Below are 24455 nucleotides of genomic sequence, written 5' to 3' on the forward strand. Positions count from 1 at the left end.
CGCCCTAATGACAGGCAGCGCAAAGAGAAATGCGCTTAGGTTTCTTAGCCACCAGCGCCATTAATCCGTCAGTACGCTGAACAGGGGACTGAAGATATGCGTCCAGCCTAAGCCCTACTAAAACAAAATTTGTGCGCATAAATTTTATGCGTGCAAAATGTAAGCATCCCATGTTTGTGCACCAAAAGTCTAAGCGCACTATCACCGCTCTTAAACCTTGGCGCCCAGCCAATATGCACGAGTGAGCACACAGGCCACGCACACGATTCGGATGCACAGGACACATTTGCGCGCACCAACAATCCTGTAGAGGGCAGCCAACCACACAAAAAAAAAGTGTTCGAAACACCACCGCAGCCTACCAGTCGGCGCACAAATAAGCAGCCTAACAGAGGGGCCTAGCCCAACCAAGCCACTCAACCCACCAGGCTGTCCAGGTCCCCTAATCCCCATGGGAGCGGGAACACACATTGGGATGGCGCACCAAATACAGAGACCGGAGGAAGCCCTAAACTAACCCTTCCCTCTGTTTCTTTTTTTCTTTTTTTTTTTTTTTAAATGTACCTGAGCTCAGCCTTCCCGGCCGAGTACAGAGACGGTCTCCGACTGCAGGGGGAGAGGGCATATACAGTCATTGCTGTGCTCTGCTTCCTGCACCCACTACCTTTCAGCTGCTTAATCAGCTAGGTCCACGCCGGCCTATAACCAGCTACCAGATCAAGGCACTCATCTGAGGGACCACGGAAATCACCTCAGGAATTCTCAACTGGGGGAGGGTCCATTAGGTATCACCACAGGACAGCGGGGCAATACAAATCTCCAATTAAATCTCTTCTAAATTTGAAACAATCCCCAGTAGGGAAATACACCTCCACCATCGGGTGGATACGGAGAATACTGGCAGGCTTATGTCACTGCAGGGATATATATGTATATACTGTGACCTCAGTTTGTTCCGTCTCCATCTGCTGGTAGACATGCATAACCCACCAGTTTTGGATTCATCTGTCTGGATGCTAAGAAATGGCAATTCTCTCTCTCTTCGGGCCAGTGATAACCGATTCTATTATCCCCTACTAGACCCAAAAGTGACAGCAGAAGAAAAAAAGCCAGAGGACCCACAGGGGTCAGAGAACGCAGCTCGTACAAAGTTTTTGCAATTTCTGTTCAGACAGTGTACTCATCTTTCTCAACAATATTAATGATAATTTTATGTTTTAATAATTTTACTATTTTATCTTTTAATTGATTTTATTGTTTTATTTTGTTCTTAATCGATTGTAAACCGTAAAGATGGAACTTCCTGTTCTGGGTAACGGTATATAAAAACTGCATAAATAAATAAAACAAACAAGTAATAAGGAGGCTTTTTTTTTTTTAAAACTTATAGTTCAGCTGTAGATTGTTGTGAGCGGTGTGTCACATGTAAGCATAGTCTGCCAGGTGTGTCACGTGGGGTGGGGGGAGAGAGAGACAGTTTGGGAACCATTGCTGTAGAACTATAGTACAGTGAGACTTAGTTTCTAACTAGACAGGAGTTCTCACACATTTTAAACTCTTCCTCTTTTCCCCTGCATCTAGCCCACTCAAAATAACAGTCCTAAGGCAGGAGCTATAACTCCCTTTAAAAAAAAAAAAAACTTTCCTGGATGCCTCCACAGCAACCAGGCTCCGGAGTCAAACCCAGATCTCCCACCTGGTAGGTAGCATGCAACATTACCATTAAAACCAGCTCCTGATTAAGTATCTTTAATTATTACACACTGATTTAGATTGCAGGCGAAGAGCAAAATTAACCTGCTGCGGGTTTCCTTTGTACCTATCAGCTGTAAAGTAGTAGGAAGATGCTTCCAGGAAGCAACGGGCTGGAAGAGGAGCCGTGTTCTTTTCTCATACTAGCAGACACATGATACACAACGCAATACGACAGTCCTCCCCTGGAAAAAATAAAGTCACTTTTCTAATCTGACCATTTCAACGCGGAAGTACCTGCAACAGGTTGTTCTGGAAATGGGTGGAATGAAAAGGCACCCGAACGAAACCGGCGAAATATGTTCTGGCATGTTCGGGTGCCAGCACAATGTTTGGTTGGACAAGATCATACTTGCAGCAGATCCAGGAGGTTTCTAATATTATTATTGAGAGGATTCCCCCATTTCGCTCATCCTCCACTCTCTGCTCTTTTCTCAAGAAATACTTGCCGCCTCTGGCTGTGAAGGTGGCACCTCTCCAGTAATCGCCCGCGGTGGGCAAGTAACAGCAGGAACTCGCTGCGACAACCCCCCCCCCCCCCAAAAAAAACTCCTTTTCCAAATCACTCCGGCGGTCTTCAGACTTCGGTGCAGGGCGCTCCTCCTCCGCTCCAGCAACGTGCAGCCCCGGGACCGCCACCCCACAGGCGCCCGCATGCAGGAGGCGGACGGCGTGAACACAGCGAACGCCTCCAAAACTCAAAAGAGACCAACAGCATGTGAACGACCCCACGCCGAAGAGCGAAGCTGGCCAACGCGCTAAAGCTTACCTGGCGGCGGCGGCGCTGAAGGCGCTGGCAGGCAGGGCGCCGGGGAGCAGCAGCTGGCGGAGGGAGAGCTGCACCAGCGCGCGCAGCCCCAGCACGAAAAGCAGCATCAGCGGCACAGCCAGCGCCTCGCGCAGCAGCGCGCGCGGGGCCGGAGTGCCGCCCGCCCCGTGCCGTCGCCGCTTCTCCTCCTCCTCCTCGCGCCGCTCGCTCCTCTCCCATCCTCCGACGCCGCGGAACCGAGTGCCGGACTCCATCCCTTCCCCCCAAAGTAGGTGCGGGGAGAGAGAGAGAGGCAAGGGGCGCGTAAGTTCTCTGTCCCGGGGGGGGGTGTGAGACATACACCGCTGAGGTCCGTGCGTGCAGCGAACTCCTCGCGCTGGGCGCGTGTGGATGTGTGACCGCGTCCCTGCCGCCAGGGAGCTAAACCGTTTAAGCACCGGCTAGTGTACAGCATACGGAAAGCTGCACGGCTCAAACTTCCTTCCGGTGTGGGCGGGCGTGCTTGCATAAATATCTCCCTCGCACAGACTTTACCAGCTTTTCCAGCATGAAACTGCCCAACACTTTTGGAAAACATGCATTTGTTTAAAGGGGAATAAAAAAAAACAGTCATTTATCAGATCACATATTTTATTATAACTCACTGCATACGTAGCGATTTAATAACATCTTCCTTGGTCTGGAATCTGGATGCTGGTTCTCTAGTTATTGAACTTCCAAACTGTGTGCAAATACATAACATCTTCTGAAGAAAATGTATTTGCAAAAGTCTGCACCCCCTTGTATATTTTGTTTATTTATTTTATTTATTTAACTCTTTTCTATACCGACATTCATGATCAGTATCATATCACATCGGTTTACAAGGAACAAGGGGGTTATGACTTTAACAAACCATTTAACAAGAAACAAAGTTACAATAAACAAGGTGAAATGAACTTGTTTGCTGAGGTGTGCTGAAGATGGACCCTTGGCCTGGTGCAGGACGGGTACGGCCCTCTGGTCGGACCCAGAGAGCGCCTGCCACCAGGAGGCGGAGCACACAAGGAGTCAGAGGCTAGCTGGAGCTTCACCAATAACAGTCCGGGGTTTCTGCAGGTTGAGCCCTTGGGTACCCGGACTGCCTGGACTTAGGTGGGTCTCGGATGGTCTCCCGGAGAGGTAGTGGAGGGGTTTGCCCACCATGAGCAAGGGTGCGCGGCTGATGCAGAGAGGATGGACCAGACCCGAACTGGAAGCTCCGGAGACCTCAGGGAGGTAACAGTTCAGGAAGGTTCTCCGGGCAAGACAGGCAGCACCTGCAGGTCTAGTCAGGCTGCCTCGGCCCCGCCCCTAGGCCCGCACACAGATTCCAAGCAAGTTGGTCTGGTAGTCACTGTGGGCCAGAAGAGAGTGTCTGAGTGAAGCACAAGGGACAAAGCCAGAGTATCCGTCCAGAAATGGTCAGCCAAAGCAGGGGTCAATACCAGAGTAGGTCCAAGCATAGTCAAGGCAGGCGAGGGTCAGTTCCAGGCAGCAGACAAAGCGAATGGTCAGGCAGGCAGTGGTCAGTTCCAGGCAGCGGGCGAAGAGAGTAGTCAGGCAGGCCGAGGTCAGTACCAAAGATCAGTCCGAGAAGGTACTACCTGAGTCAGGACACAGAAAGGACACAGAACGCAGGAACACTGAAGATGCTGGAACATGGAGAAGCTGGAACAAGGAGACACTGGAACAAGGATCAGATACAGGGAACAGGCAAACTACTACACCGAGGTGTCAACCCAATTGCCAAGGCGAGGTCCTGACAGGGCCTCACTATTTATGGTGCAGCTAGGTGATGTCATCATTTAGCGACCGACCTGGTTTTCCCACGCTTGGCCCTTTAAAACGGAGGACGTCAGCTGTGCGCGGGCCTAGGGGCGGGGCCGAGGCAGCCGAAGACGCGGAGCCCCGACTGGAGCTCCGCTGCAAGGCCTGCTGTGCAGAGGAAGCCGGAGTGGGTCGCGATGAGCGTTGGGGACGCCGGGAGCTAGTAGCGGTGGCAAGACCGGAGCTCATGGAGGGCAGCGCTAGGTGAGCAGGTCCGGTCGCAGCACCCACGCGGCCAGGACGTGCAAAACCAGTCTGGGTTTTTCTGGGTGGTGTTGATGGAAGTCTTGGAGAAGGCTTTTATCGAGGATGTGATGAGAGGGCTCCAATGAATTCTCTTCTGGGCCAAAGCCCTGCCATGAAAGGAGGTATTCCCAGTGGCCCCACAGACTTTAGCCCAAATTTTCAAAAGCAGACTTACGCCCATAACTCTGCTCTGAAAATGTGTGGGTTTGTTGCATGTGAACGTACATGCACAAAAGTATACCTGCTCCCAAGCAGGTGTACGTTTGTGCATGGAGATGTGTATATTTTTTGAAAATCGAAAATTTGAGCATAAATCCTTTCCCCACCCCCAACTCTGCCCTCGAGAATGCCTGCTTCAGCTTTGGGTAAAAGAATATGCCAAATTGGGTTTGGCGAGTTCTTTCACATACAGTAGGACTGACATTCACAGATTGATTTACCTGCATAAAACGCTTTGACAGTCAGCCCCAAAATATGTTACTTTGAGCATTTAAAATGACCCAGAGTTTTCAGATACTTCACAAAACAACTCCCATTACTCAAAATTACTTTTATATCTGATCAGAATTAATGTGCTTTGTCTTTCAATGAGCTCAGGTCCTAGTAACGCACATTAATGGTGATATCCGGTATGACAGTCCCTCAATCTGTCAAAATTGTCCCTCTTGCCTGCCTTTTTCAACTTATAAGAACATAAGAAAATGCCATACTGGGTCAGACCAAGGGTCCATCAAGCCCAGCATCCTGTTTCTAACAGTGGCCAATCCAGGCCATAAGAACCTGGCAAGTACCCAAAAACTAAGTCTATTCCATGTTACCATTGCTAATGGCAGTGGCTATTCTCTAACAGGTCAATCCAGTAAAGTGCGGCCGCGTTTACCCCGCTCCTAACCCGCTTTCTACTCACTTTCCGGCCGCGTTAGCCCTTCCTGCGATCCACAATCCCCTTTAACCTACTCTTACCGCGTCCTTAAATCCCCGGGTAACCCCCTTCCGCACGCGGCATGTATATTAAATGTAAACGATCAAATTAGCTATTCCCTACCATCCAGTAACGCGCGCCCCGACTATCGCTTTTTTACCCTGCCGTTTTGCCGCACGTTTAACCTGCTAACTTACCGCCTACCCTTACCCCTGCGTTAGAGGCAGGGGTAAGGGTAGGCGGCAAACTTTCCCCCAGCCCCCTCTCACCTGCCCTGGCCGCGTCAATGGATGCTGGTCCGGAGACCAGCATCCATTGACGCGGCCAGGGCAGGTGAGCGTAGGAGAACCATCCACTTCCTGGTACTTGTCATTTCAAATGTCATTTGAAATGACATTTGAAATGACAGATACCAGCGTGTCCGTGAAGCGTTAGGCCTGCGCACCCAGGTTACTGTATAGGCGCTGTATAGCGCTCTATACAGTAAAATGGGTTGCGCGGGCCTAACGCTTCATGGACGCTTCTTAGACGCAGCTTGCATTTGCAAGCTATTTACATACAGGATCGAGCGGTAGGTGAGCTGGACTGTGCGTGTGGCAACTGCGGGTGCGCCAGGCACTAACGCAGCTCTTCCTACCACTCGTTACTGGATTGACCTGTAAGTGAACTTAATAGCAGGTAATGGACTTCTCCTCCAAGAACTCATCCAATCCTTTTTTAAACACTGCTATACTAACTGCACTAACCACATCCTCTGGCAACAAATTCCAGAGTTTAATTGTGCGTTGAGTAACATGAAGCCTAACAATTCTTGACTTAACTATTAAAAATATCCCCTTTTGTGTCTGTTATTAACTTAAGTGTTCAATCTGTGTGCACCTTTTTTTCTATCAGAATAAAATTATTACTATTTCTGCTTAACATTCCTAAATCATTACACGGCAGCTCTGTACAAAGACACAAAAAGTCAGTCCCTGCTAAAATCTATCTAATTCCGCATAGTCATGCAATTTCTTCCAGTTTATTCTGTGCTCACTATGAGGGTAATTTTCAAAAGGATTTTCATGTCTAAATGTAGCTACTATTGTAGCAATTTTCAAAAGCCATTTACCCACGTAAAGTGCACTTGCGTGGTAAAACCTAGGGACATTGAATGGCATATATTGTAGCAATTTTCAAAAGCCCACTTACACGAGTAAAGTGAATGTACATGTGTAAAACCCAATTTTAAGTGTTTAAATGCTTTTTAAAATCAGGCATTATGCCTAACTATGGTGTATGTACATTTGCAATTACTTTGCTAAACTAAAACAGCAGGGAAATAAAACAACTAATATTTCTTTTTATTTATTTATTTATTTTTTATTTTTTATTTAGATTCTTTTTTATACTGAAGTATCGCGAGAAGCCTTCACTCCGGTTTACATTGAACAACTTCATACATGGAAACATTTAATAATATAGAATATAAACATAAAACGTTAGTATTATAATTAACATCTCAGCTAAAGCAGAGTGATAAGGAACATCATTAGATAGCATAACTATAGCAAGTATCATATACAAGGCGAAATACCAATGACTGAGGTGGACATCAAGTTTAGGCTGTGAATGTTTGCTTAAATAGCCAGGTTTTAAGTTCTTTTTTTAAAGGATTTGGTATCCCTTATTGAGCTTAGATATGTTGGTAAGGAGTTCCATTCTATAGGACCAGCTATAGAGAAAGCTCGATTTCTGGTGCTAGATAATCTCGCATCTGAGAGAGGGGGTATGATTAGCTGTAATTTATTAGAGATTCTTGTAGATCGTGGTGGTTTGTGTAGTTTAATCATGCAATCAAGTGGAAAGTTGTTATCTTTGTATATTTCATTATGAAGAATAGATAATGTCTTGTATTTGATTCTTTGGGAGATAGGTAGCCAATGTAGATTCATCAGGGTTGGTGAGATGTGGTCAAATTTCTTCTTTCCTGTGAGGACACGTGCTGCAGCATTTTGCAGTAATTGTAGGGGTTTAAGAGTGGATTTAGGGAGTCCGATGAGTAGAACGTTGCAGTAGTCAATACATGAGAAGATGAGAGATTGCAGTACAGTTCTGAAATCATTTGGATATAGTAAAGGTTTTAGGTGTTTGAGTATGTGAAGTTTGTGGAAACCTTCTCTGGTTTTTTTAGCTATGCATGTTTTGAGGTTCAGTTCATTATCAATCCAAATTCCTAGGTCTCTTACAGTGTTCTTCAGTTGGATATTGATGTTGTCAATTGAGAAGTGGGGAATTTGATCTAAAAAAGTCAACACAAACAACCTGGCTCACCTTAGTTTCAGGTAATAGATAATCCTTAGAAATAACAAGTCTTAGCATATGGTATCTCTCTGCCTGCTCCCCAGGGCCTCTCTAACCTCTTTGGGCCCTACCAACTTATGGGGCCGATGCAACACAGTGAGCGCACTGTATAACCCGCAGTCAGACGCGGGATAAATAGCGCTAATCCACCCCTAATGCAATAGGGGGATTAGCGCTTATTTAACGCACGTCCAATGCGGAGTGAATGAATTAGCGCTCATCACATGCAAATACATGTGAATGAGGCGTTAATAGCTGAGCGCACTGAAAAAAAGTACAACAAAACAGAAAAAATGCTTTTCGGAGGAGGGAGAGGAGAAAAGACCTGACTGTTTGGGGTGAGGTTCTCGGCCCTACGGCCCTGCTCCATCTCTTTGACGTCACCTTTCAGCGACCGGATTGCCTCTATAAAGACGCCGCTGCCGCGGCGCCTAACATCTGCCGGCGCATCGTCTAAGCCGCGCGCTGTCGAACGGGCAAGCGACTTGGCGCGCGACTTATTTTCGACTTGCTTTCGACGGTTGGAGAAGGAGAAAGAGCTACATTATACTTCATTACAATTGTCTTTGATCTCTCCTGAACCTCCCTCAGGACAAAGAAATTCGTACAAGGGAATTCGATGTGGTAGGAACCTCTCATTTTTGATTACTTTACTATGCCACGTACTAAGCGAAAAGGACGCTTGCGCACGGATTCCTCTGTTCCTGCGCAACCTCTCCTAACGCAGCAAGTAATAGAGGGTTTTTTCACACCGGCAGCAGTCTCAACACCGGGTGCTAGGTCCATTGAAGGTGTAGGTTTGGAGCAAAACTTTACCTTCCTGGACATTCAGACTTCTCTAAGCCCCGGAGCACCTCAAACACCCTCACACCCAACCTCGGGAAACTTTCAAAGTTCTGCCCATGAGAGGCAGCTAATCGCTAGCAAACTCATGAGCTCAGAGGAGGAACTGGGAAAGGGCCCCGTAAGGGAAAATACAACATCAGAAGGATGTGAAGAGAACCTGGCAACTGAAATCCTAGAGATTTCAGAAGTTTGTCAGGAAGGAGGGGAGTCATTCAATCTCAATATGGAGAAAATAGTCCAACCGGAAGTGATTACATTGGATTCCATATGGAAGGCCCTGATGACCATGGAAAAATCGATAACATTACTAACTAAATCTATAAATGCATCTCAAAATAAAGTGAATGATATTAACTCTGTGGTAATACTCATGAAGTTAAGATAAATGAGCTTTCTGTTCAGTTATCATCTTTGAAAGATATACAGGTAAATCTGATTAAATCAGATGAGTTAATGAAAAGAAATTATGAAAAAATCGAGAATAGGATTAGATATTTAAACCTGAGATTATTGAACTTCCCAAGTGTGAAATTAATTTCACCGAAAGAACAATTTAAAAAATATTTGGTGAATGTTCTTTCAATATCACAAGATAAAATACCTGCTCTTTCAAAAATATATTTCGTTCCCCACAAGGGAGTTAGAAATGAAGCTAGGGTATCAGATGTTAATATAGAAGCAGAATTGACAGCTTTTCTTGAGACACCCTCTGAAGAACAAATTGATTTCAGAGGGACACTGATTGCATCCTTTGTAAATGAAATGGATAGAGACATGATTTTGAGAACATTTCTTCAGAATCGTGAAAAAAAGTATTATGGTCAAAAAATATGGATCTATCCAGATCTTACAAGGGATACCCAGACCAGAAGGAAAAAATTTGTAGAAATGATGCATGAGGCTAAATCATTAGGAATCCAAGTAGTTATTAAGTATCCATGTAAGTGTACATTTTCGTATAAGAATAACAAATATGTATTCTATGAACCGATACATTTAAGAGCTTTTATAGATAAATGTAAGAATGAGATTGAAGACACCTAAGCCATTTTGAGGTATAAGTAAGGAGAGAATCTGTTAAATTTCCTTATCTTGACTAGAATTTACTTTATGGAAGCTCCTGTTAAATTTCTGTGGTCTTCATTGCCTAATAACTATGTTACAGAAGAATAGTTTGTATTGGAATGTTAGGATTTTATTTAATGGATTGACTGTTGTCGTATGGCAATGTTATAAACTATCTGTTATCTGTAAAAGAATAGAAAATGAATAAATAAAGAATTTAAAAAAAAATGCTTTTCTGTACTTTTTTAAAAGAAAAAAAAATCTCTGCCGGCCGCTTTGAAGACCGACGCTGAAATGCTCGGAATCGGTTTTCATAACCGGCCGGCTGCAGTATTGAAAACCGATGCTGATTAGGGATATGAATCGTTTTTTGACTATTTAAAATATCGTCCGATATTTTTTAAATCGTCAAAAATCGTTAAAGAGTGCGATACAATAGAAATTCCCCCGATTTATCATGAAAAAATCGTTAATCGGGATAGTGTCCACTAAAGGGAGTTATTTGGGGGGAGGGTGGGAAAACCGGCACACCGAAACAACCCCTAAACCCACCCCAACCCTTTAAAACTAATCCCTTACCTTCCCCCACCCTCCCAAACCCCCCCAACACTTTTTACATGTACCTGGTGGTCCAGTGGAAGCCCCGGGACCGATCGCCCGCTCTCGGGCCGTCGGCTGCCACTCATAAAAATGGCGCCAATGGCCCGATAAAAAAACCCCCCACCCAACCCTTTAAAAGCGCCCCCTTAGCTTCCCCCACCCTCCCGATCCCTCCAAAACATTTTAAAATTACCTGGTGGTCCAGTGGTGGTCCTGGGAGCGATCTCCCGTTCTCGGGCCATCGGCTGCCACTAATAAAAATGGCGCCGATAGCCCTTTGCTCTTACCATGTGACAGGGTATCCGTGCTATTGGCCAGCCCTTGTCACATGGTAGGAGCACTGGATGGCCGGCGCCATTTTATGGAACCGATTCTGATTCACATCTCTACCGATCAGATTTTTTTTCTCCCTCCAGCCGAACCCGATCGTTAAAACGATCGGGCACACGATTCACATCCCTAATGCTGATAAACTCGGCAATAGTTTTCATAACCGGCTGACAGCAGTTATGAAAACCGACGCCGAGTTTATCGGCATCGGTGTTCATAACTGTCAGACTGCCGGTAACTGGGGGGTCGCGTTAGGAAGAGGCGCTAAGGTCGAGTTAGTGACCCTAGCACCTCCTTGCTAGTAAGATCCCCTAATTGGCATATTGCATGGCGCCCCCCCCTTGCGGGTGCTGAAAAGTCAGCGCCCGCTTTCCGCGAATAATATTGCATCGGCTCCTATGTTAGGCTGAAAGGATCTTCCCTGGGCCCAGAATCCTTTGCGGGGATGATCCTTAAGGAAGATCTGGCTGGGTCTCTGTGGCCGGTCCCATAAGGTAGTTTGAGGGAGTTTCTGGTATACTCCCTCACACGTAATATACAAACAAAAATCAAGGGATGAAAATATTATTAAATTCAATGTCAAATACCAAAAGAACCATTTAGAACACAGCATCAGAAATAATGATGTAAACCTGATGTTAGGATTCATGGGTTTGTGGGCCCTTGGCCCAAGGTGAGGGTTGGTACCACCTGTGGGGAGAAGCCCTACTGGTCCCCACCGTCAGGAGGCGAGGTCAGCTGTGGTAGGAGATTCAGTGGTGAAGAGGAATGGAGCATCCTGCGTCACAGTCACATGATCATAGGTGCAGTAAAGGGAGTACTGTGGGGGACCCCGAGGAGTGGGGTGAGAAACACAGTTCTGGGAGAACCCAGAGTATATTCGCAGAACAGGAGAGGCACGTACCAGAGCAGGGTCCTCCAAGAGAGAGAAGCGCTGGGCAGGCCCCGAGGAGCAGGGAGCGCGAGACAGGAACATCTGGAGGTCCGCAGTGGAGAGTGACCCGAGGGGCGGGGCTGCGCAGCAAGAGAGGCTCTGGCGCGGTGATGTAGGGCAACCCACGGAGCGGGGAAGCCCGGGTGAATCTCTGAGTAGTGACAAAAGCAACCCCAGGGAGCGGGGCTGCGCACGATGGAATCTCTGGCAGAAAAACGAGGCACTACCCCGAGGAGCAAGGATGCCGAGTAGAGTCACTGAAACAGAACTAAGGCGCTGCCCCGCAGAGCGGGGAAACGCAGGCACAGTCTCTGTGTAGAACATAGGCACTGCTCTGAGGAGCGGGGAAGCGCGGGTCCAGACTCCGAGCAGGAGGTGGTTCCAAGGAGCAACCCTGAGGAGCAGGGAGGCTGGTAGACCGGAGCTCTGGAAGGTGCAGGGCTAGCCCGAGGAGCGAGGAAAGCCAGGAGACGAGGTCCCACACAAAAGCGTGGCATGGCCCCCGAGGAGCGGGTACCTGAGCAGAGTCTAGAGCAGGTAGAACCGATACAGGAGCCACGGGTCCGAGAAGCCAGGAGCAGGTATCAGTAGCGAAGGAACTCATTGCCAAGTCGGCTAGCAAGGGGCAAAGGCGGTGCTTAAGATTCCCGGCCTGGTGACGTCATCAGCCGGGGACGCCCCTGAGGTTCCCCGCCCTTGGGTCTTCAAAGGAGAGGCTGGTGGCACACGTGCGCATCTAGGAAGGCCCGGAGCCGGCGTGGGTGGTGGCGGCATCCCGGACACCATGAGAAGTCCTGGGAACCCGGAGAAAGGCGGCCGTAGCAGGTAGCCTCAGCCACAAGTAGGCCCGGAGACAAGAGCAGAACAGTACATGAAGTATATTGCATCGGTTGCAGCCATCTGCGACCTAATTTCCATCCACTGCCTCTCACTACACAATGGGCCCCAAGCAGTATCAGCAATGGACACCTCTGACCTCATTCATATGCCGGTTCAAAAGGCCATTTTTTTGTTATGACTAAACATTTTTTGTTTTTGAATATGAATATAAATGTAATTAAAAACCCAAACCTACACTCAAATCATTCATTACACAACTCTTAAACATCAATATAAATCTAGAAAATGGTTATTTATCTTAAAAAGACAAGGATTTCTTCTGCGTCCTCACTGAAAACGCCAAAATCAAAACACCCGACATGAGCCCACGTTTCGGCGGACAAACCGCCTGCTTCAGGCGCGACAGTTTAGACTAGGACAACCATTCACTGTATATTACTCTGTTGCCTGTTGTAGGGATCATCAATCAGTTCGAAAGTCGCAACTCTCATCTGGATAACACTAATCACAATAGCGAAACACCATTATTTCTGATGCCGTATTCTAAATAGTCCTATAAACGGTTCTTTTGGTATTTGGCATTGAATTTAATGATATTTTCATCCCTTGATTTTTCTTTGTTTTTTTGGTTTGAAGGGATATCTGCTTGTGTATATTTGTAATATACTCCCTCACACCAACATTCTACTCTTTTTTTTTTTTTTAAAGTTCTACCTCACCCGCATGTTCTAACAATCTGGCCATTTTGAATCTTGCTCTCAACAGTGTTTGCATCTTTGCCAGTAGCTTCAAATTTCTTATAGATCTAATCTGAATTTAACAGAACTCACTGAGATTAATTTAATAAAGTTGGCATCTCTACAAAATATAGTGTCTGTTAATATTTTTTTGAATGTGATATGTGAACGATAAAGATATTTGGAATTTTTGCAGTCTCCCTTCAAGAACCTAAGGGGGTCATTTATCAAAGTGCTATATGGCATTTTCACATGCAAAAAATGCCTCTAAGTATGCGAAGGATTTTTAGCCAAGTGGGCTGGGCTCACAGTTTTGTGAAGCTGTATTGCATGGCTTTAACTACACCTTTTTCATTTGTGTAAAGCTCTACCACCACTTGAGAGAGAGAGAGAGAAGCCATAATGTCCTCACACTAGATATGTATTTATATCTCTATGGGAGGCCCACCTACAGGCCTATACAGTAAAGCGCGGCCGCAGTTACCCTGCTTCTAACCCGCTTTCTACTCACAATTTGGCCGTGTTAGTCCAACCCGCGATTCACTATCCCTTTTAACCCATCCTTACCGCTTCTTTAAATCACCGGGTAACCCTTTCCGCCTGCGGCATGTATATGATATGTAAACGATCGGATTAGCTATTCCCTTTTTAACCTGCAGTTTTGCCGCGTGTTTAACCTGCTAATTTACCGCCTACCCTCACCCCTGCCTTTAGTGTGGAGCATCAGGTCAGAGAGATTAAATTTAACAGGAAAACGACACCCTCACCCCCCCGGGACAAGACCTTTAGAGGAGCCAGGATCGGGCAAACTTTCCCCCAGCCCCTGCTCACCTGCCCTGGTCGCGTCCATGGGTGCCGGTCTCCTGTGCGGGCGCGCTGACAGCTCCGGAGCAGGAAGGAAGGACCTGTTGTTTCCAAGCATAACCTCTAAACCTCCATAACTAAACTCTTGCCTGCCCAACCTAAAATCCAACGCACCGGGAAAGCCACGCTTCAGGATCGGGCAAACTTTCCCCCAGCCCTCGCTCACCTGCCTTGGCCGCGTCCATGGGTGCCGGTCTCCGGAGCAGCCCCAGTCCTCTCTCCCCTCCTCCCAGGGGCAGCCGGCGGCGAGAGCGAGAGTGGCTTCAGCAGCCCGGGGCGGATCGGGCGCTCATTCACCATCCCTCGCCGGTGATGGTGAATGAGCGCACGCCGTGACCTGAGTGCCCAGCTGGACGTCCAAGGTCACGGCGTGCGCTCATGGCAGTGAAGGTGCATGAATGTACGCCGTGACCTGAGCACCCAGGATACTGTATAGGCGCTGTATAGCGCTCTATACAGTAAAATGGATTGCGCTTCATGGACGCGCTTCGGACGCGGCTTGCATTTGCATGCCATTTAAATACTGTATCGAGCGGTATGTGATCCGAACTGTGCGCACGGCAAACGAGCGGGCGCCCGGCACTGCCGCACTTTTTCTACCGCGTCCTTACTGTATCGGCCTGCTAGTAACTCTCTGAGTCCATCAAGATAGGTTGAGAGAACATTGCACAAATCTCATCTTTGGGTGAGTTTCCTCACTCCGAAGGTCATCAAATCTTCACAAGAGAGCACTGTTCTGTTCATTCGTCTCACTTTGAATGTCAAAGTGGCCCCTAACCCCTACACTAATACCTAAACCTCACCTCAAGTTACTAGGTGGGCCTCCCATAAAGATATAAATACCTATCTAGTGTGAGGGCATTATTCTCTCTCTCTCTCTCTCTCATAGCTAGGCTGGCTCTCCAGGAGGTTAAAACTAGAAATGTATTTTTAAATTACAATTTCAATTTCAAGTGTTTTTAGTAGGAGTGTAATGACTGAATCAGGGTCACGACCTTTGAAGTGAATTTTTTTCTCACATTGTTGTGTGAATATACCCATCTTTTACTCAATGTACATGATATACACTTTATTTTGAATATTGTATATTGTTAGTCATCCGTTTTTGTGCAATATATAAGGTATATAACTATTTTTTTTAGCATTCTTCAACCAGGGCTGAAAGCACTATATTACTGATTTAATTCATCTGCCTGTCTGTCTGGATTTACAAATTTTCTTACTGAAAAACTGGGAGGCGGATTTTAAGAGCCCTGCTCGCGTGCCGGTGCACCTATTTTACATAGGCCTACCGGCGCGCGCAGAGCCCCGGGACTCGCATAAGTCCCGGGGTTTTTCAAGGGGGGCGTGTCGGGGGCGGGGCCGATCGGCGCGGCGTTTTCGGGGCGTGACGCGGCGTTTCGGGGGCGGGCCCGGGGGCGTGGTTTCGGCCTGGGGCGGTCCGGGGGTGTGGCCGCGCCCTCCAGAACCGCTCCCAGGTCCCGTCTCGGCGCGCTAGAGGCCCGCTGGCGCGCGGGGATTTACTTATCCCTCCGGGAGGCGTAAATCCCCCGACAAAGGTAGGGGGGGTCCTAGATAGGGCCGGGGGGGGTGGGTTAGATAGAGGATGGGAGGGGAAGGTGAGGGGAGGGTGAAAGCGAGTTCCCTCCAAGGCCGCTCCGATTTTGGAGCGGCCTTGGAGGGAACGGCGGCAGGCTGCGCGGCTCGGCGCGCGCCAGCTACATGAAATCGGCAGCCTTGCGCGCGCCAATCCAGGATTTTAGCGGATACGCGCGGCTACGCGCATATCTACTAAAATCCAGCGTACTTTTGTTTGCGCCTGATGCGCCAACAAAAGTACGCGAAGGCGCGCTTTTTGAAAATCTACCCCTGGATGTAGGTTTCCAGTCACAATGAGTGCCCTACTTTGAATAATCATCAATTGAAAACATGACAGGATTATCTGTCATATTTCATAAGTCTCAAACATTTACATTTTGGCAACTCATTAAAATAGTTTCAAATACAAGTCACCTTGACAAGATTTTAAAAAACAATACTGAATTCTAATTTATGACACCTCGGCTTCTTAAGTAGGGATCTCACAAATAACAAAACACTATATTAACAGAGAAAATTGCATTTAAAAGGAGACAGGAGTAATGATTTTATACACAATAAAAGTCTATGAAACTACCTCTCGACTGGAAACTCAATCTCCATGCAAATAACCCTCAGCTTTACAAGGAGCATCATCAGAAAAGTCTCTTCATGGCCTTTCTGATGGTACCTTATTTTACCACTGTTGTCCTACTTAGGCCGAGTCACAGCTGAATTAAAGATTTTGTAGTTCTCTTTTATTAAAAGAACTACAAATTTGGCCAACCCATTGGTCCCAGCTGAGACCCTGTCTAGCTCAAAATCAAAGTGATTGAATCTCAGTCAAATTTCCTGCGGCACTCACGTAGGCCAGAGCTCCCTTAACCATCACGACACACGTGCTTCACCCACAGCAAAGCTCACTCTCCCCACCACATCAATGAACCTGAATTGCCTATGACACCCCTGCAGACTGTCTCTGCCATTGTAGCTTCATTTCAGTGCCTAGCCCACTGCAAGGGTGCAGCTCTCCTTCACCACTGATGTGGCCGATGATGCAATCTGACTCTACCGTCCAACACCAACCATGTGCCCTGACTCCGCCATGCCACTACCAGGGACTTAGCTGCAATGTCTCTGGCACTGCAGCCCAATTCCGGAGCTGTAGCCTGAGACTTGCCATCTGACTCATTCGACCTGTCTCAATCCGCTGTGACCTCGTGCCGAAGCAACCTCTGTCACTGATGCTGCTCATATGTCTCAGCACCCCATGGTCTATCTTTTAAAAGAACTGTTTCCTGCTAAAGTAAGTAAAAACTAAAAGTACCGCAAGTAAAAGCCACTAAAAGCCATTGGCTCAGAATATCTTGGAAGGCTTGAACGACTGTTAACCCAGTTTTACCCTATCGGATGCAAGTAGTCGTAGTCTTGATTTGTGTAGGGAAAGCAGAACTAAAAGTCCATAGATGAAATGTGAATAAAGCGGGACTGCATCATCCTAGCTTGGAAAAATTGACTATCTTAGCAGCAAACCTGCCAACTAACACTAACCCATTATGCATGTGTTTAGGCAGTTTGTCATCTTTAATAGGTACATAATGTTGCAATGCACTGTAAAATATTAACCCTGCAAGCCTTTATAGGAATTAAGATTGTGAGCCTGATATAGATTCCTTGAATCAGCAAATCTGCATCAGACTCGCCCAGTTTTGTGGGATCTGCAATGGTGAGATTCAATGTAGATTCCCACAAATTGGTAAACCATCATCAAATCTGTCAGATTGTTTAGAAAAATTTCAACAAACTTCCTTGACTAATTTGATAAAAATGTGAAAATTCTGTAGAACTCAAACCAGCCTGAAAATCAACAAGTTCAGGCTGACTTCAGATTTTCTGCACTTCTCTGTTCAGGTCCATGCACCAGAAAGGCAAAGAGAGGGAAACCTCACAGCAAAGCTGTAGCCACTCAGTCTCATAGTAACATATTAATGACGGCAGAAAAGGACCAAATGGTCTTTCCAGAATGCCCAGCAAGCTTCTTATGGTAGTATCTCCACGCCTTGCAGGTTACCCCTTGTTTCTCTTCAGAGTAGCAACTGGTGCTCCATGCAATTATTTGATGAACTTTCTTGAAAATTCAGACACTGCTGATCTGTTTTGTCCAATGGCCTTGGTCTTAGAAATAGTCCTGTACTTTTTCACTTATGTCTGCTTATCAGTACCTCAAACTGTAAACGTCAGGGCCCATGTTGGTAGTCATCGGAATCCAATTCCTCTTTCACCCCAGCTCCCTCCTCACTGCCGTCAAAGCGGAGAGTGATGTTGTAGTTGCATCAAAAGCATTAAGGCTTATTGGTAAAGGATAGTAATCCCTTGCCTTTTATTAAGGGGAGTAATTGCTGCTCTGTGCAGATACCCCCATGCTTATCAGTTCCCCTCACTTTAAAAGCTGAGGCCCTCATTGGTTGTTTTCTGAATCCAACTCCCCTTTTCCTCCTCCCGTTGAAGCAAAGAGCATTGATGCAGTTATATCAAAAGTATTAAGGTTTATTGGTTAAGGGTAGTAAGTAACTACTGCACCAGAAAGTTACCCCATGCATCCTTTTCTTCATTTCCATCCTCTAGCCTTTAGGGATCCACTGTGTTTATGCCATACCACTTTGAATTGTTTGACTGTTTTTGTCTTCACCACTTCCTATGGAAGGTCATTCCAGGCATCCACCACCCTCTCCATGAAGAAATATTTTCTGTGGTTGGTTCTGAGTAGTCCTACCTGAAATTTCATTTCGTGCCCCTAGTTCTACTGATTTCTTTCCAATGGAAAGGTTTGAAGTTTGTGCATTATTAAAACCTTTCAGGTATCTGCAGGTTTGTATCATATCTCCTCTGCATCTCCTGTCTTCCAGAGTATACATATTTAGATCCTTCAACCTCTCCTCATAAGTCTTCCGATACTGACCCCACACTATTTTGGTTGACCTTCTCTGGACTGCCTCCATCCTGTCTCTATCTTTTTTGAGATACAGACTGCAGAACTGAACATTGTACTCCAGGTGAGGCCTTACCAAGGACCTGTACAATGGCATTATCACCTCCTTTTTCCTCTCTCTATGCAGCCTAGGATTCTTCTGGCTTTAGATCCTCTGTAGAGCAGTGCTGTAGTGGAAAGAGACTGAGAATTATGAGCACACAATAAAATTAGCATTCAGAGTCCCAAATAGAAATAGGAGAGCTCCAAGACAGGGAGAGCAGGCCCTCGAGGAGCGAGTACCTGATCCCTTAGAGCAGAGAGACTCAGTGGTGTTGTACTCACTAGCAGTAGCAAAGATTTCACTAGACGAGAGGTCTGGCACCGGAGCAGAGAGCAGGCCCTCGAGGAGCGAGTACCTGATTCCAGCAAAGCAGTTCTGTAGAGAAAGATGTTTTCTGTACTCACTGATGGTAACTGTAAGTTAGTTCTTCCAAGTAGAAGGTTAGAGGTTGCAGGCAGTGACACAGGGAACATGGGCCCTCGAGAAGCGAGTACCGGTTTCCTGATAGCACCTGAAAGAAGCAGAGGCCCCCAAGGAGCAGGTACCCCGTTAGCAACCCCGAAGGGTAGTAAGAGTTCCAGGTAGAGCTGGAGTGGCAGAGTAGCTTAGGAACGGAGAGCGAATCCCATCCATACAAATCCTGTTGCTAACTCAACGAGCTAGCAAATACTGTAGACAGATATACCCTGGAGTCGTGAAGTTAAAGATGAGGGCAGCGTGCGCGCGCGCGCCCTAGAGGTACCTTGAAGGAGAATGGCAGGAGGCAGCACCAAAGCCGGTCCGGGGACGCCGGACAAAACGGCAAGCAGACGCCGCAGCAGCCATCAGTCCAAGGTGAGCAGGAGGAGCCGCAAGTAGAGAGAGGTAGGCGGGGCGAAGCCATCGAAGACTGACGGTCACCCCAAACAGATCTTTCAGTAGATCTGCCAGGACATCTCTGAGCTCCCATAGTATCCTGGGATGTACCTCATCAAGCCCATGACCTTGTCCACTTTTAATTTTCCTAGCTCTTCCCATCATTTTCTTCTGTAGAAGGAGTTGTGTCTACCCCATTCCCATTTACGGTCTTGTCAACCAGTAACATTCTTTTTCCAGGGTCTTCTTTAGTGAACACAAAACGGAAGTATTTGTTTAATATTTTTGCCATTTCTTTGTCTGTCTCTACACTTTGCTCCTTGTCACCTATCAATTTCACTAGACCACACCGTGCCTCCCTCTTTCTTTGATATATCTGAAAAATGTTTTTTCACCTCTCTTTCCCTCTTTGGCAATCTTTTCTTCTGCTTGACCTTTCGCTTTCCTGATTTCTTTCTTTATCTCCCTTACTTTTGAAATCCGCCTCCCAAGGGAGAGAGGGTAAAGAGCATGCTACCATTTAAATGAACTGCAACAGAGAAAAAAAAGAGGACAATGCAGCTATAAAACATAAGTCACCAGCCCAGGAATCCCAGAATGAAATTGAAAAGGCTGCCAGACCCCTTACTGTGAAAGTGCTTAAATGACCATTGAATAGATGAGTCAAGAATTTGTATTTCACAGACCCCTAGACTACTGTTGGTAACTTGCAGTGAAATATCACTTTAAATCAAAGGAGAGCAAAATATTAGATTACAGAATTCCATGTTCAGGGATGGCTCACAGTGTGCGCCTCCCTGGTTGTTTGGTTGGTTTATGTTTAATATTTGCTCAATAAAAATTGCTTAAACTAAATTACAGAACTATGACTGCAAAAGTTCTACATTGGAGAATTCTGAATGAGTGTTGCGACCGTCGCTGCCCGACGTCTCCACTCCGCCCACCTTACCTCTTTTGCAACTCCCTCTTTGGTTGATGGAAGTTTGGCTGCCACGGCGTCATCTTGCAGATCTCCTCTGGCGTCCCTGGACTGGCTAGACTCTGCCTTCCGCCATGTTCTCCTGAAGCTTAAGGGTGCGCGCGCGCGGCACAGCCCCGACTCAAGTACCAGCTGTGGCGCGAACCTCAGGGGCGTCCCCCTGAGATGATGTCATCCTCACCGGATACTTAAGGTCTTCGTTTTTGCTAGCTATTCGAGTTAGCAAGAGCTTCCTCCAGGTATCGCTGCAGATGGGATTCGCTCTCTGCATACCTTGCTACTCTGCCTCCTCGGACTTTACCAGGGGTACCCACTCCTCGGGGACCTCGCTCTCTCTTTTGCTTTTCAGGTCACAGTCTGGAACCGGTACTCGCTCCTCGTTCCCGGACCTGCTACCGAATACTACTGCTGCCAGGAAGTCACCGCTGCCTACAACACCAGTGAGTTACCATCTCTCTCTCAGAGCTTTCTCTGGAACAAGGTACTCGCTTCTCGAGGACCTACTTCATTCCCGCCTCTGGGCTGCTTCAAGAGACTATTGTGTGAGTGTTACCATCAAGGTTCTGTTCCTGAACTCTGCATACTCTGCCTACTCACTATATTCAGTTTCTCTACAGCTCAGGCATCCTGGGATCACTGTTCCAGTGCCTGAGGGACTACAGCCCAGCCGGGCTCTTCCAGCTCACTACTGCCACCTCTGGTGGTTCACTATACAGTTTAATAAAAGATCTAGTGTGTGTCTGTCTCCCAACTCTGAGCCTGACCGGTGGCCCCTCTGGGGATCTTCCCCTGAAGGCGGGGTCATCTGCCACCGGACCAAGGATCCACCTACAATTATCCAAATAATAACAATGAGAGAGGGATTTATGAGAGAAATGTACTGAAAAACAGTCCTAGGAAGCAAACAGATTCTCACACTGACTAAAAAAGGGAGTCAGACCCTTGGGTACCCAATTCTCAGACAACAGAAAAAAAGGCCAGGCAGGATGGAAGAGTGTGCATATATTCTCTTTCCACGGTCCTGACTAGGTCTTGGCCTTTTGGCTGAGAGAAGGTGAGCCATCCAGGCTGGGTAACTGCAAATGACTGGCCATGAGCTTAGCGGAGCTGAGACTGCAGAGGGCCTGAATCACTGAATGCTTAGCAGAACTGAGACTGCAGAGGGCCTGACTCACTGAACGCTAAACAAGTCATGCGCCTAGTGGAGCTGTTAACCCAAGCCAGGGAAAACCCTCCTACTAAGGGAGAAGAACTGAAGGACAGCGGTAGATCCAGAGGTGGAGCAGTCCCCCAGTATGAAGGGACCCCAGCAGTGGATTAAGCATGTATGGTTTTGAGGTGTTGGAGTGGATTCTTGGGTACTATGGTGATGACCACTCCCACGGGCAGGAGCCCTGTGAGGAACTACAGTACTAGGCTAGACTCTAGACATGCAAACACAGAGATTTGTCTTTTATTATACAGCAGAATGATAACCCCAGAGGTGGCAGTAGTGAGGTGATCCAGAGGTAGCAGTCCAGGGGCCCTCGGCAGAGGAGACCCATCTCGCAATGATAGTATAGGGAGTGCAGGATGCAGGTTCCCACTGCTGATCTGTAGATGAGACCAGACTGACAATGTTAGATTACTCACTAAGTTGGTAGCTGTATAGATGGAGATCCCAGCAGGCAGAAGTAGTTGAATACAGGCACCGAGGCAGGGAGAGCAGGTCCTCGAGGAGTGAGTACCTGATCCCTGATAGGCACCTGAAAGAAAGCAAAGGGCCCCCGAGGAGCAGGTACCCAAGTTAGAGAAATACCCCGAAGGGTAGAGAGAGCTTTTGCGGCAGCAGGAAAGCGGTAGAGTAGCTTAGACTGGACAAGTCCAATCCTTGCTAACTCGAATTGTTAGCAAACGAAGGGCAGGCTAAATACCCGGATGGCGGGACGTCACTCGAGGGGGCCATCCCCGAGGTTCCCGCCATGACGTGGATAAAGATGTGGGTGGTGTGCGCACCCTAGGAGGCCCTCAGGAGAAACATGGCGGATTGCCTTGCCATTGCCATTCTGGGGAGGCTGGAGAAAGTGGCATGCAGACAAGGTGGTAGCCATCTTCCCAAGGCTAGCAGGGAGAGCAGAGAGAAAAGTGAGGCACAGAGGTCGAAACCGTCTGAGACCGATGGACGCAACAGAGCAGTCCCCCAGGAGGGTGTGGACCCCAACGGCAGATCAAGTGATCCCCCAGGAGCAAGGAGACCCCAGTGGCAGATCGAGTGGTCCCTCAGGAGGGTGTGGACCCCAGCGTCAGGTCCAGAGGTGCATGTGGGTTCCCCAAGAGGGTGTGGACCCCAGCAGCATTCCAGAAAGCAGAGTTAGGTCCCCAGGAGGGCATGAACCCCAATGTTGGCATTGACCTTTCAGCTGCATGGAAGCAGCACTGAGGAGATGGCAGCTGTTTAGATACAATGGCCCCCCCCAGACCATCACTGCCCACCAGTTGCATCTTTTCACATGGGTAGGACGAGATAAAAAGGGAAAAATAATAATAATACTTAATTAAGCAGGATTGCAAGAGGTCCCTTCTATTCTATATGATGGTATTCTGTGGGGGCCAACAACCCTAAATTGCCAAATATTAAATGTTCTGCTACCTTGTAGAAATGTATATAGCTGTGTGGCCTGAGACTATTAACCACAAGTAGATGGTGCTGTTTGACATCTTATTAGTGATGTACATAGTCATGTAGAAATGTATATACTTATATAGTCTAATAAACCTGTATATATTTGCATATACTGCCAGCCTTGTTCACAGTCCCATTTGTTTTCCTGGGGTGAAGGAAGGGAAATCCTACCCACTAACTCCTTTGTCCCCAGGTGGAGGCACCAGGCGACAAGAACATTAGGACTGATGGAGTCTGCCCTAGGTGGGGCTCCCACCAGGTCAGTCCCGGACCCAGGAACGCCCTGTGAGGTAAGCGGTCAAGGGGGCATTACACTTTCACCAGATATTCTTCCCTGTGTTCCTCTTTTTGCAATCCTTTATACTTCCTGAATACTGTTCTTTTTTCCTTTATTTTTTCAGCCATCTTCTTTATGAACCAAATTAGTTCTTCTCCATCACCCACCCCAGACAAGCCCAAGTCTACAGAAGATTACAGAATCTGCTTCCCATACCATTAGCTCAACGAGCTATTACTCTAAATATGTGTGGCACCAGCTGACTTTCAAATCCCAGCTTCTGATTTGCAGTTGCATTGGTGTTGTAGCTACCACAAGGAGTCTGTTATTACCGCAAGGTTTTTGCAAATCTATTCATCTCTAGCAGAGACGTAACTAGCCTATGGCAAATATGTCCTGGGCCACAGGCATCATTGCCAGAAGTATCCCCGGCTCCTGAAGCCCAGAGGAGTAAAACAACAGGAAGTGAGTGTTAGTGCTCACCCTGCCAGGAGGGCGGAGTTAGCGATCTGTTATCAATCAGCTCCTTCCAAGGGGAGGAGTTAGGCTTGGCTCCTGTAGGAGGAGGAATTAGCAATCTTGTTAGTGCTCTGCTCCCCCAGAGGGGAGAAGTTGGCAAAGTGTTATGCTTCGTTCCTGTAACGGAAGGAGCCAACCACCTGTATGATCCTCACGGGGAGTTAGCTATCTGATATGGATCAGCTTCCCCAGAGAGAGGAGTAATGGTCTAATATGGGTTGGCTCCCACAGAGTGGCAGATGATGATACCGCTCTATTAGTATAAGGAGTAACACTTAGTAGAAATAGTGAATCCCTGGGCCGATGGCAGATGACAGCGCCCTCAAGTGGAGATCCTGAGAAGGACCACCAGCTAGGCTGGAGTATTGAGACAAACACAGATAGTTCTTTATTAGATTGGAAGTAGAACCACCAGAGGTGGCAGTAGTGAGCTGATGTGCCCGGCAGGGCTGAAGTC

General features: G+C 47.3%; 1 protein-coding gene across 2 annotated transcripts in view; it reads right to left on the minus strand.

Annotated features, from left to right (window-relative positions):
* ERMP1 (endoplasmic reticulum metallopeptidase 1) overlaps nucleotides 1-3009 on the minus strand; it is a 128039-nt gene extending 125030 nt beyond the window's left edge. Inside the window, exon 1 of one of the 2 annotated variants that reach the window (XM_029613903.1) lies at nucleotides 2522-3009. In XM_029613903.1, the coding sequence (XP_029469763.1) occupies nucleotides 2522-2859 (338 nt within the window). In that variant the 5' untranslated portion in view covers nucleotides 2860-3009. The remainder of the gene's footprint in view (nucleotides 1-2521) is intronic. The other variant, XM_029613896.1, reaches the window with a different exon arrangement.
* Nucleotides 3010-24455: the final 21446 nt, after the last annotated feature.

The sequence above is a fragment of the Rhinatrema bivittatum genome, chromosome 1 (assembly GCF_901001135.1).
Source record: "Rhinatrema bivittatum chromosome 1, aRhiBiv1.1, whole genome shotgun sequence".
NCBI lineage: Eukaryota > Metazoa > Chordata > Amphibia > Gymnophiona > Rhinatrematidae > Rhinatrema > Rhinatrema bivittatum.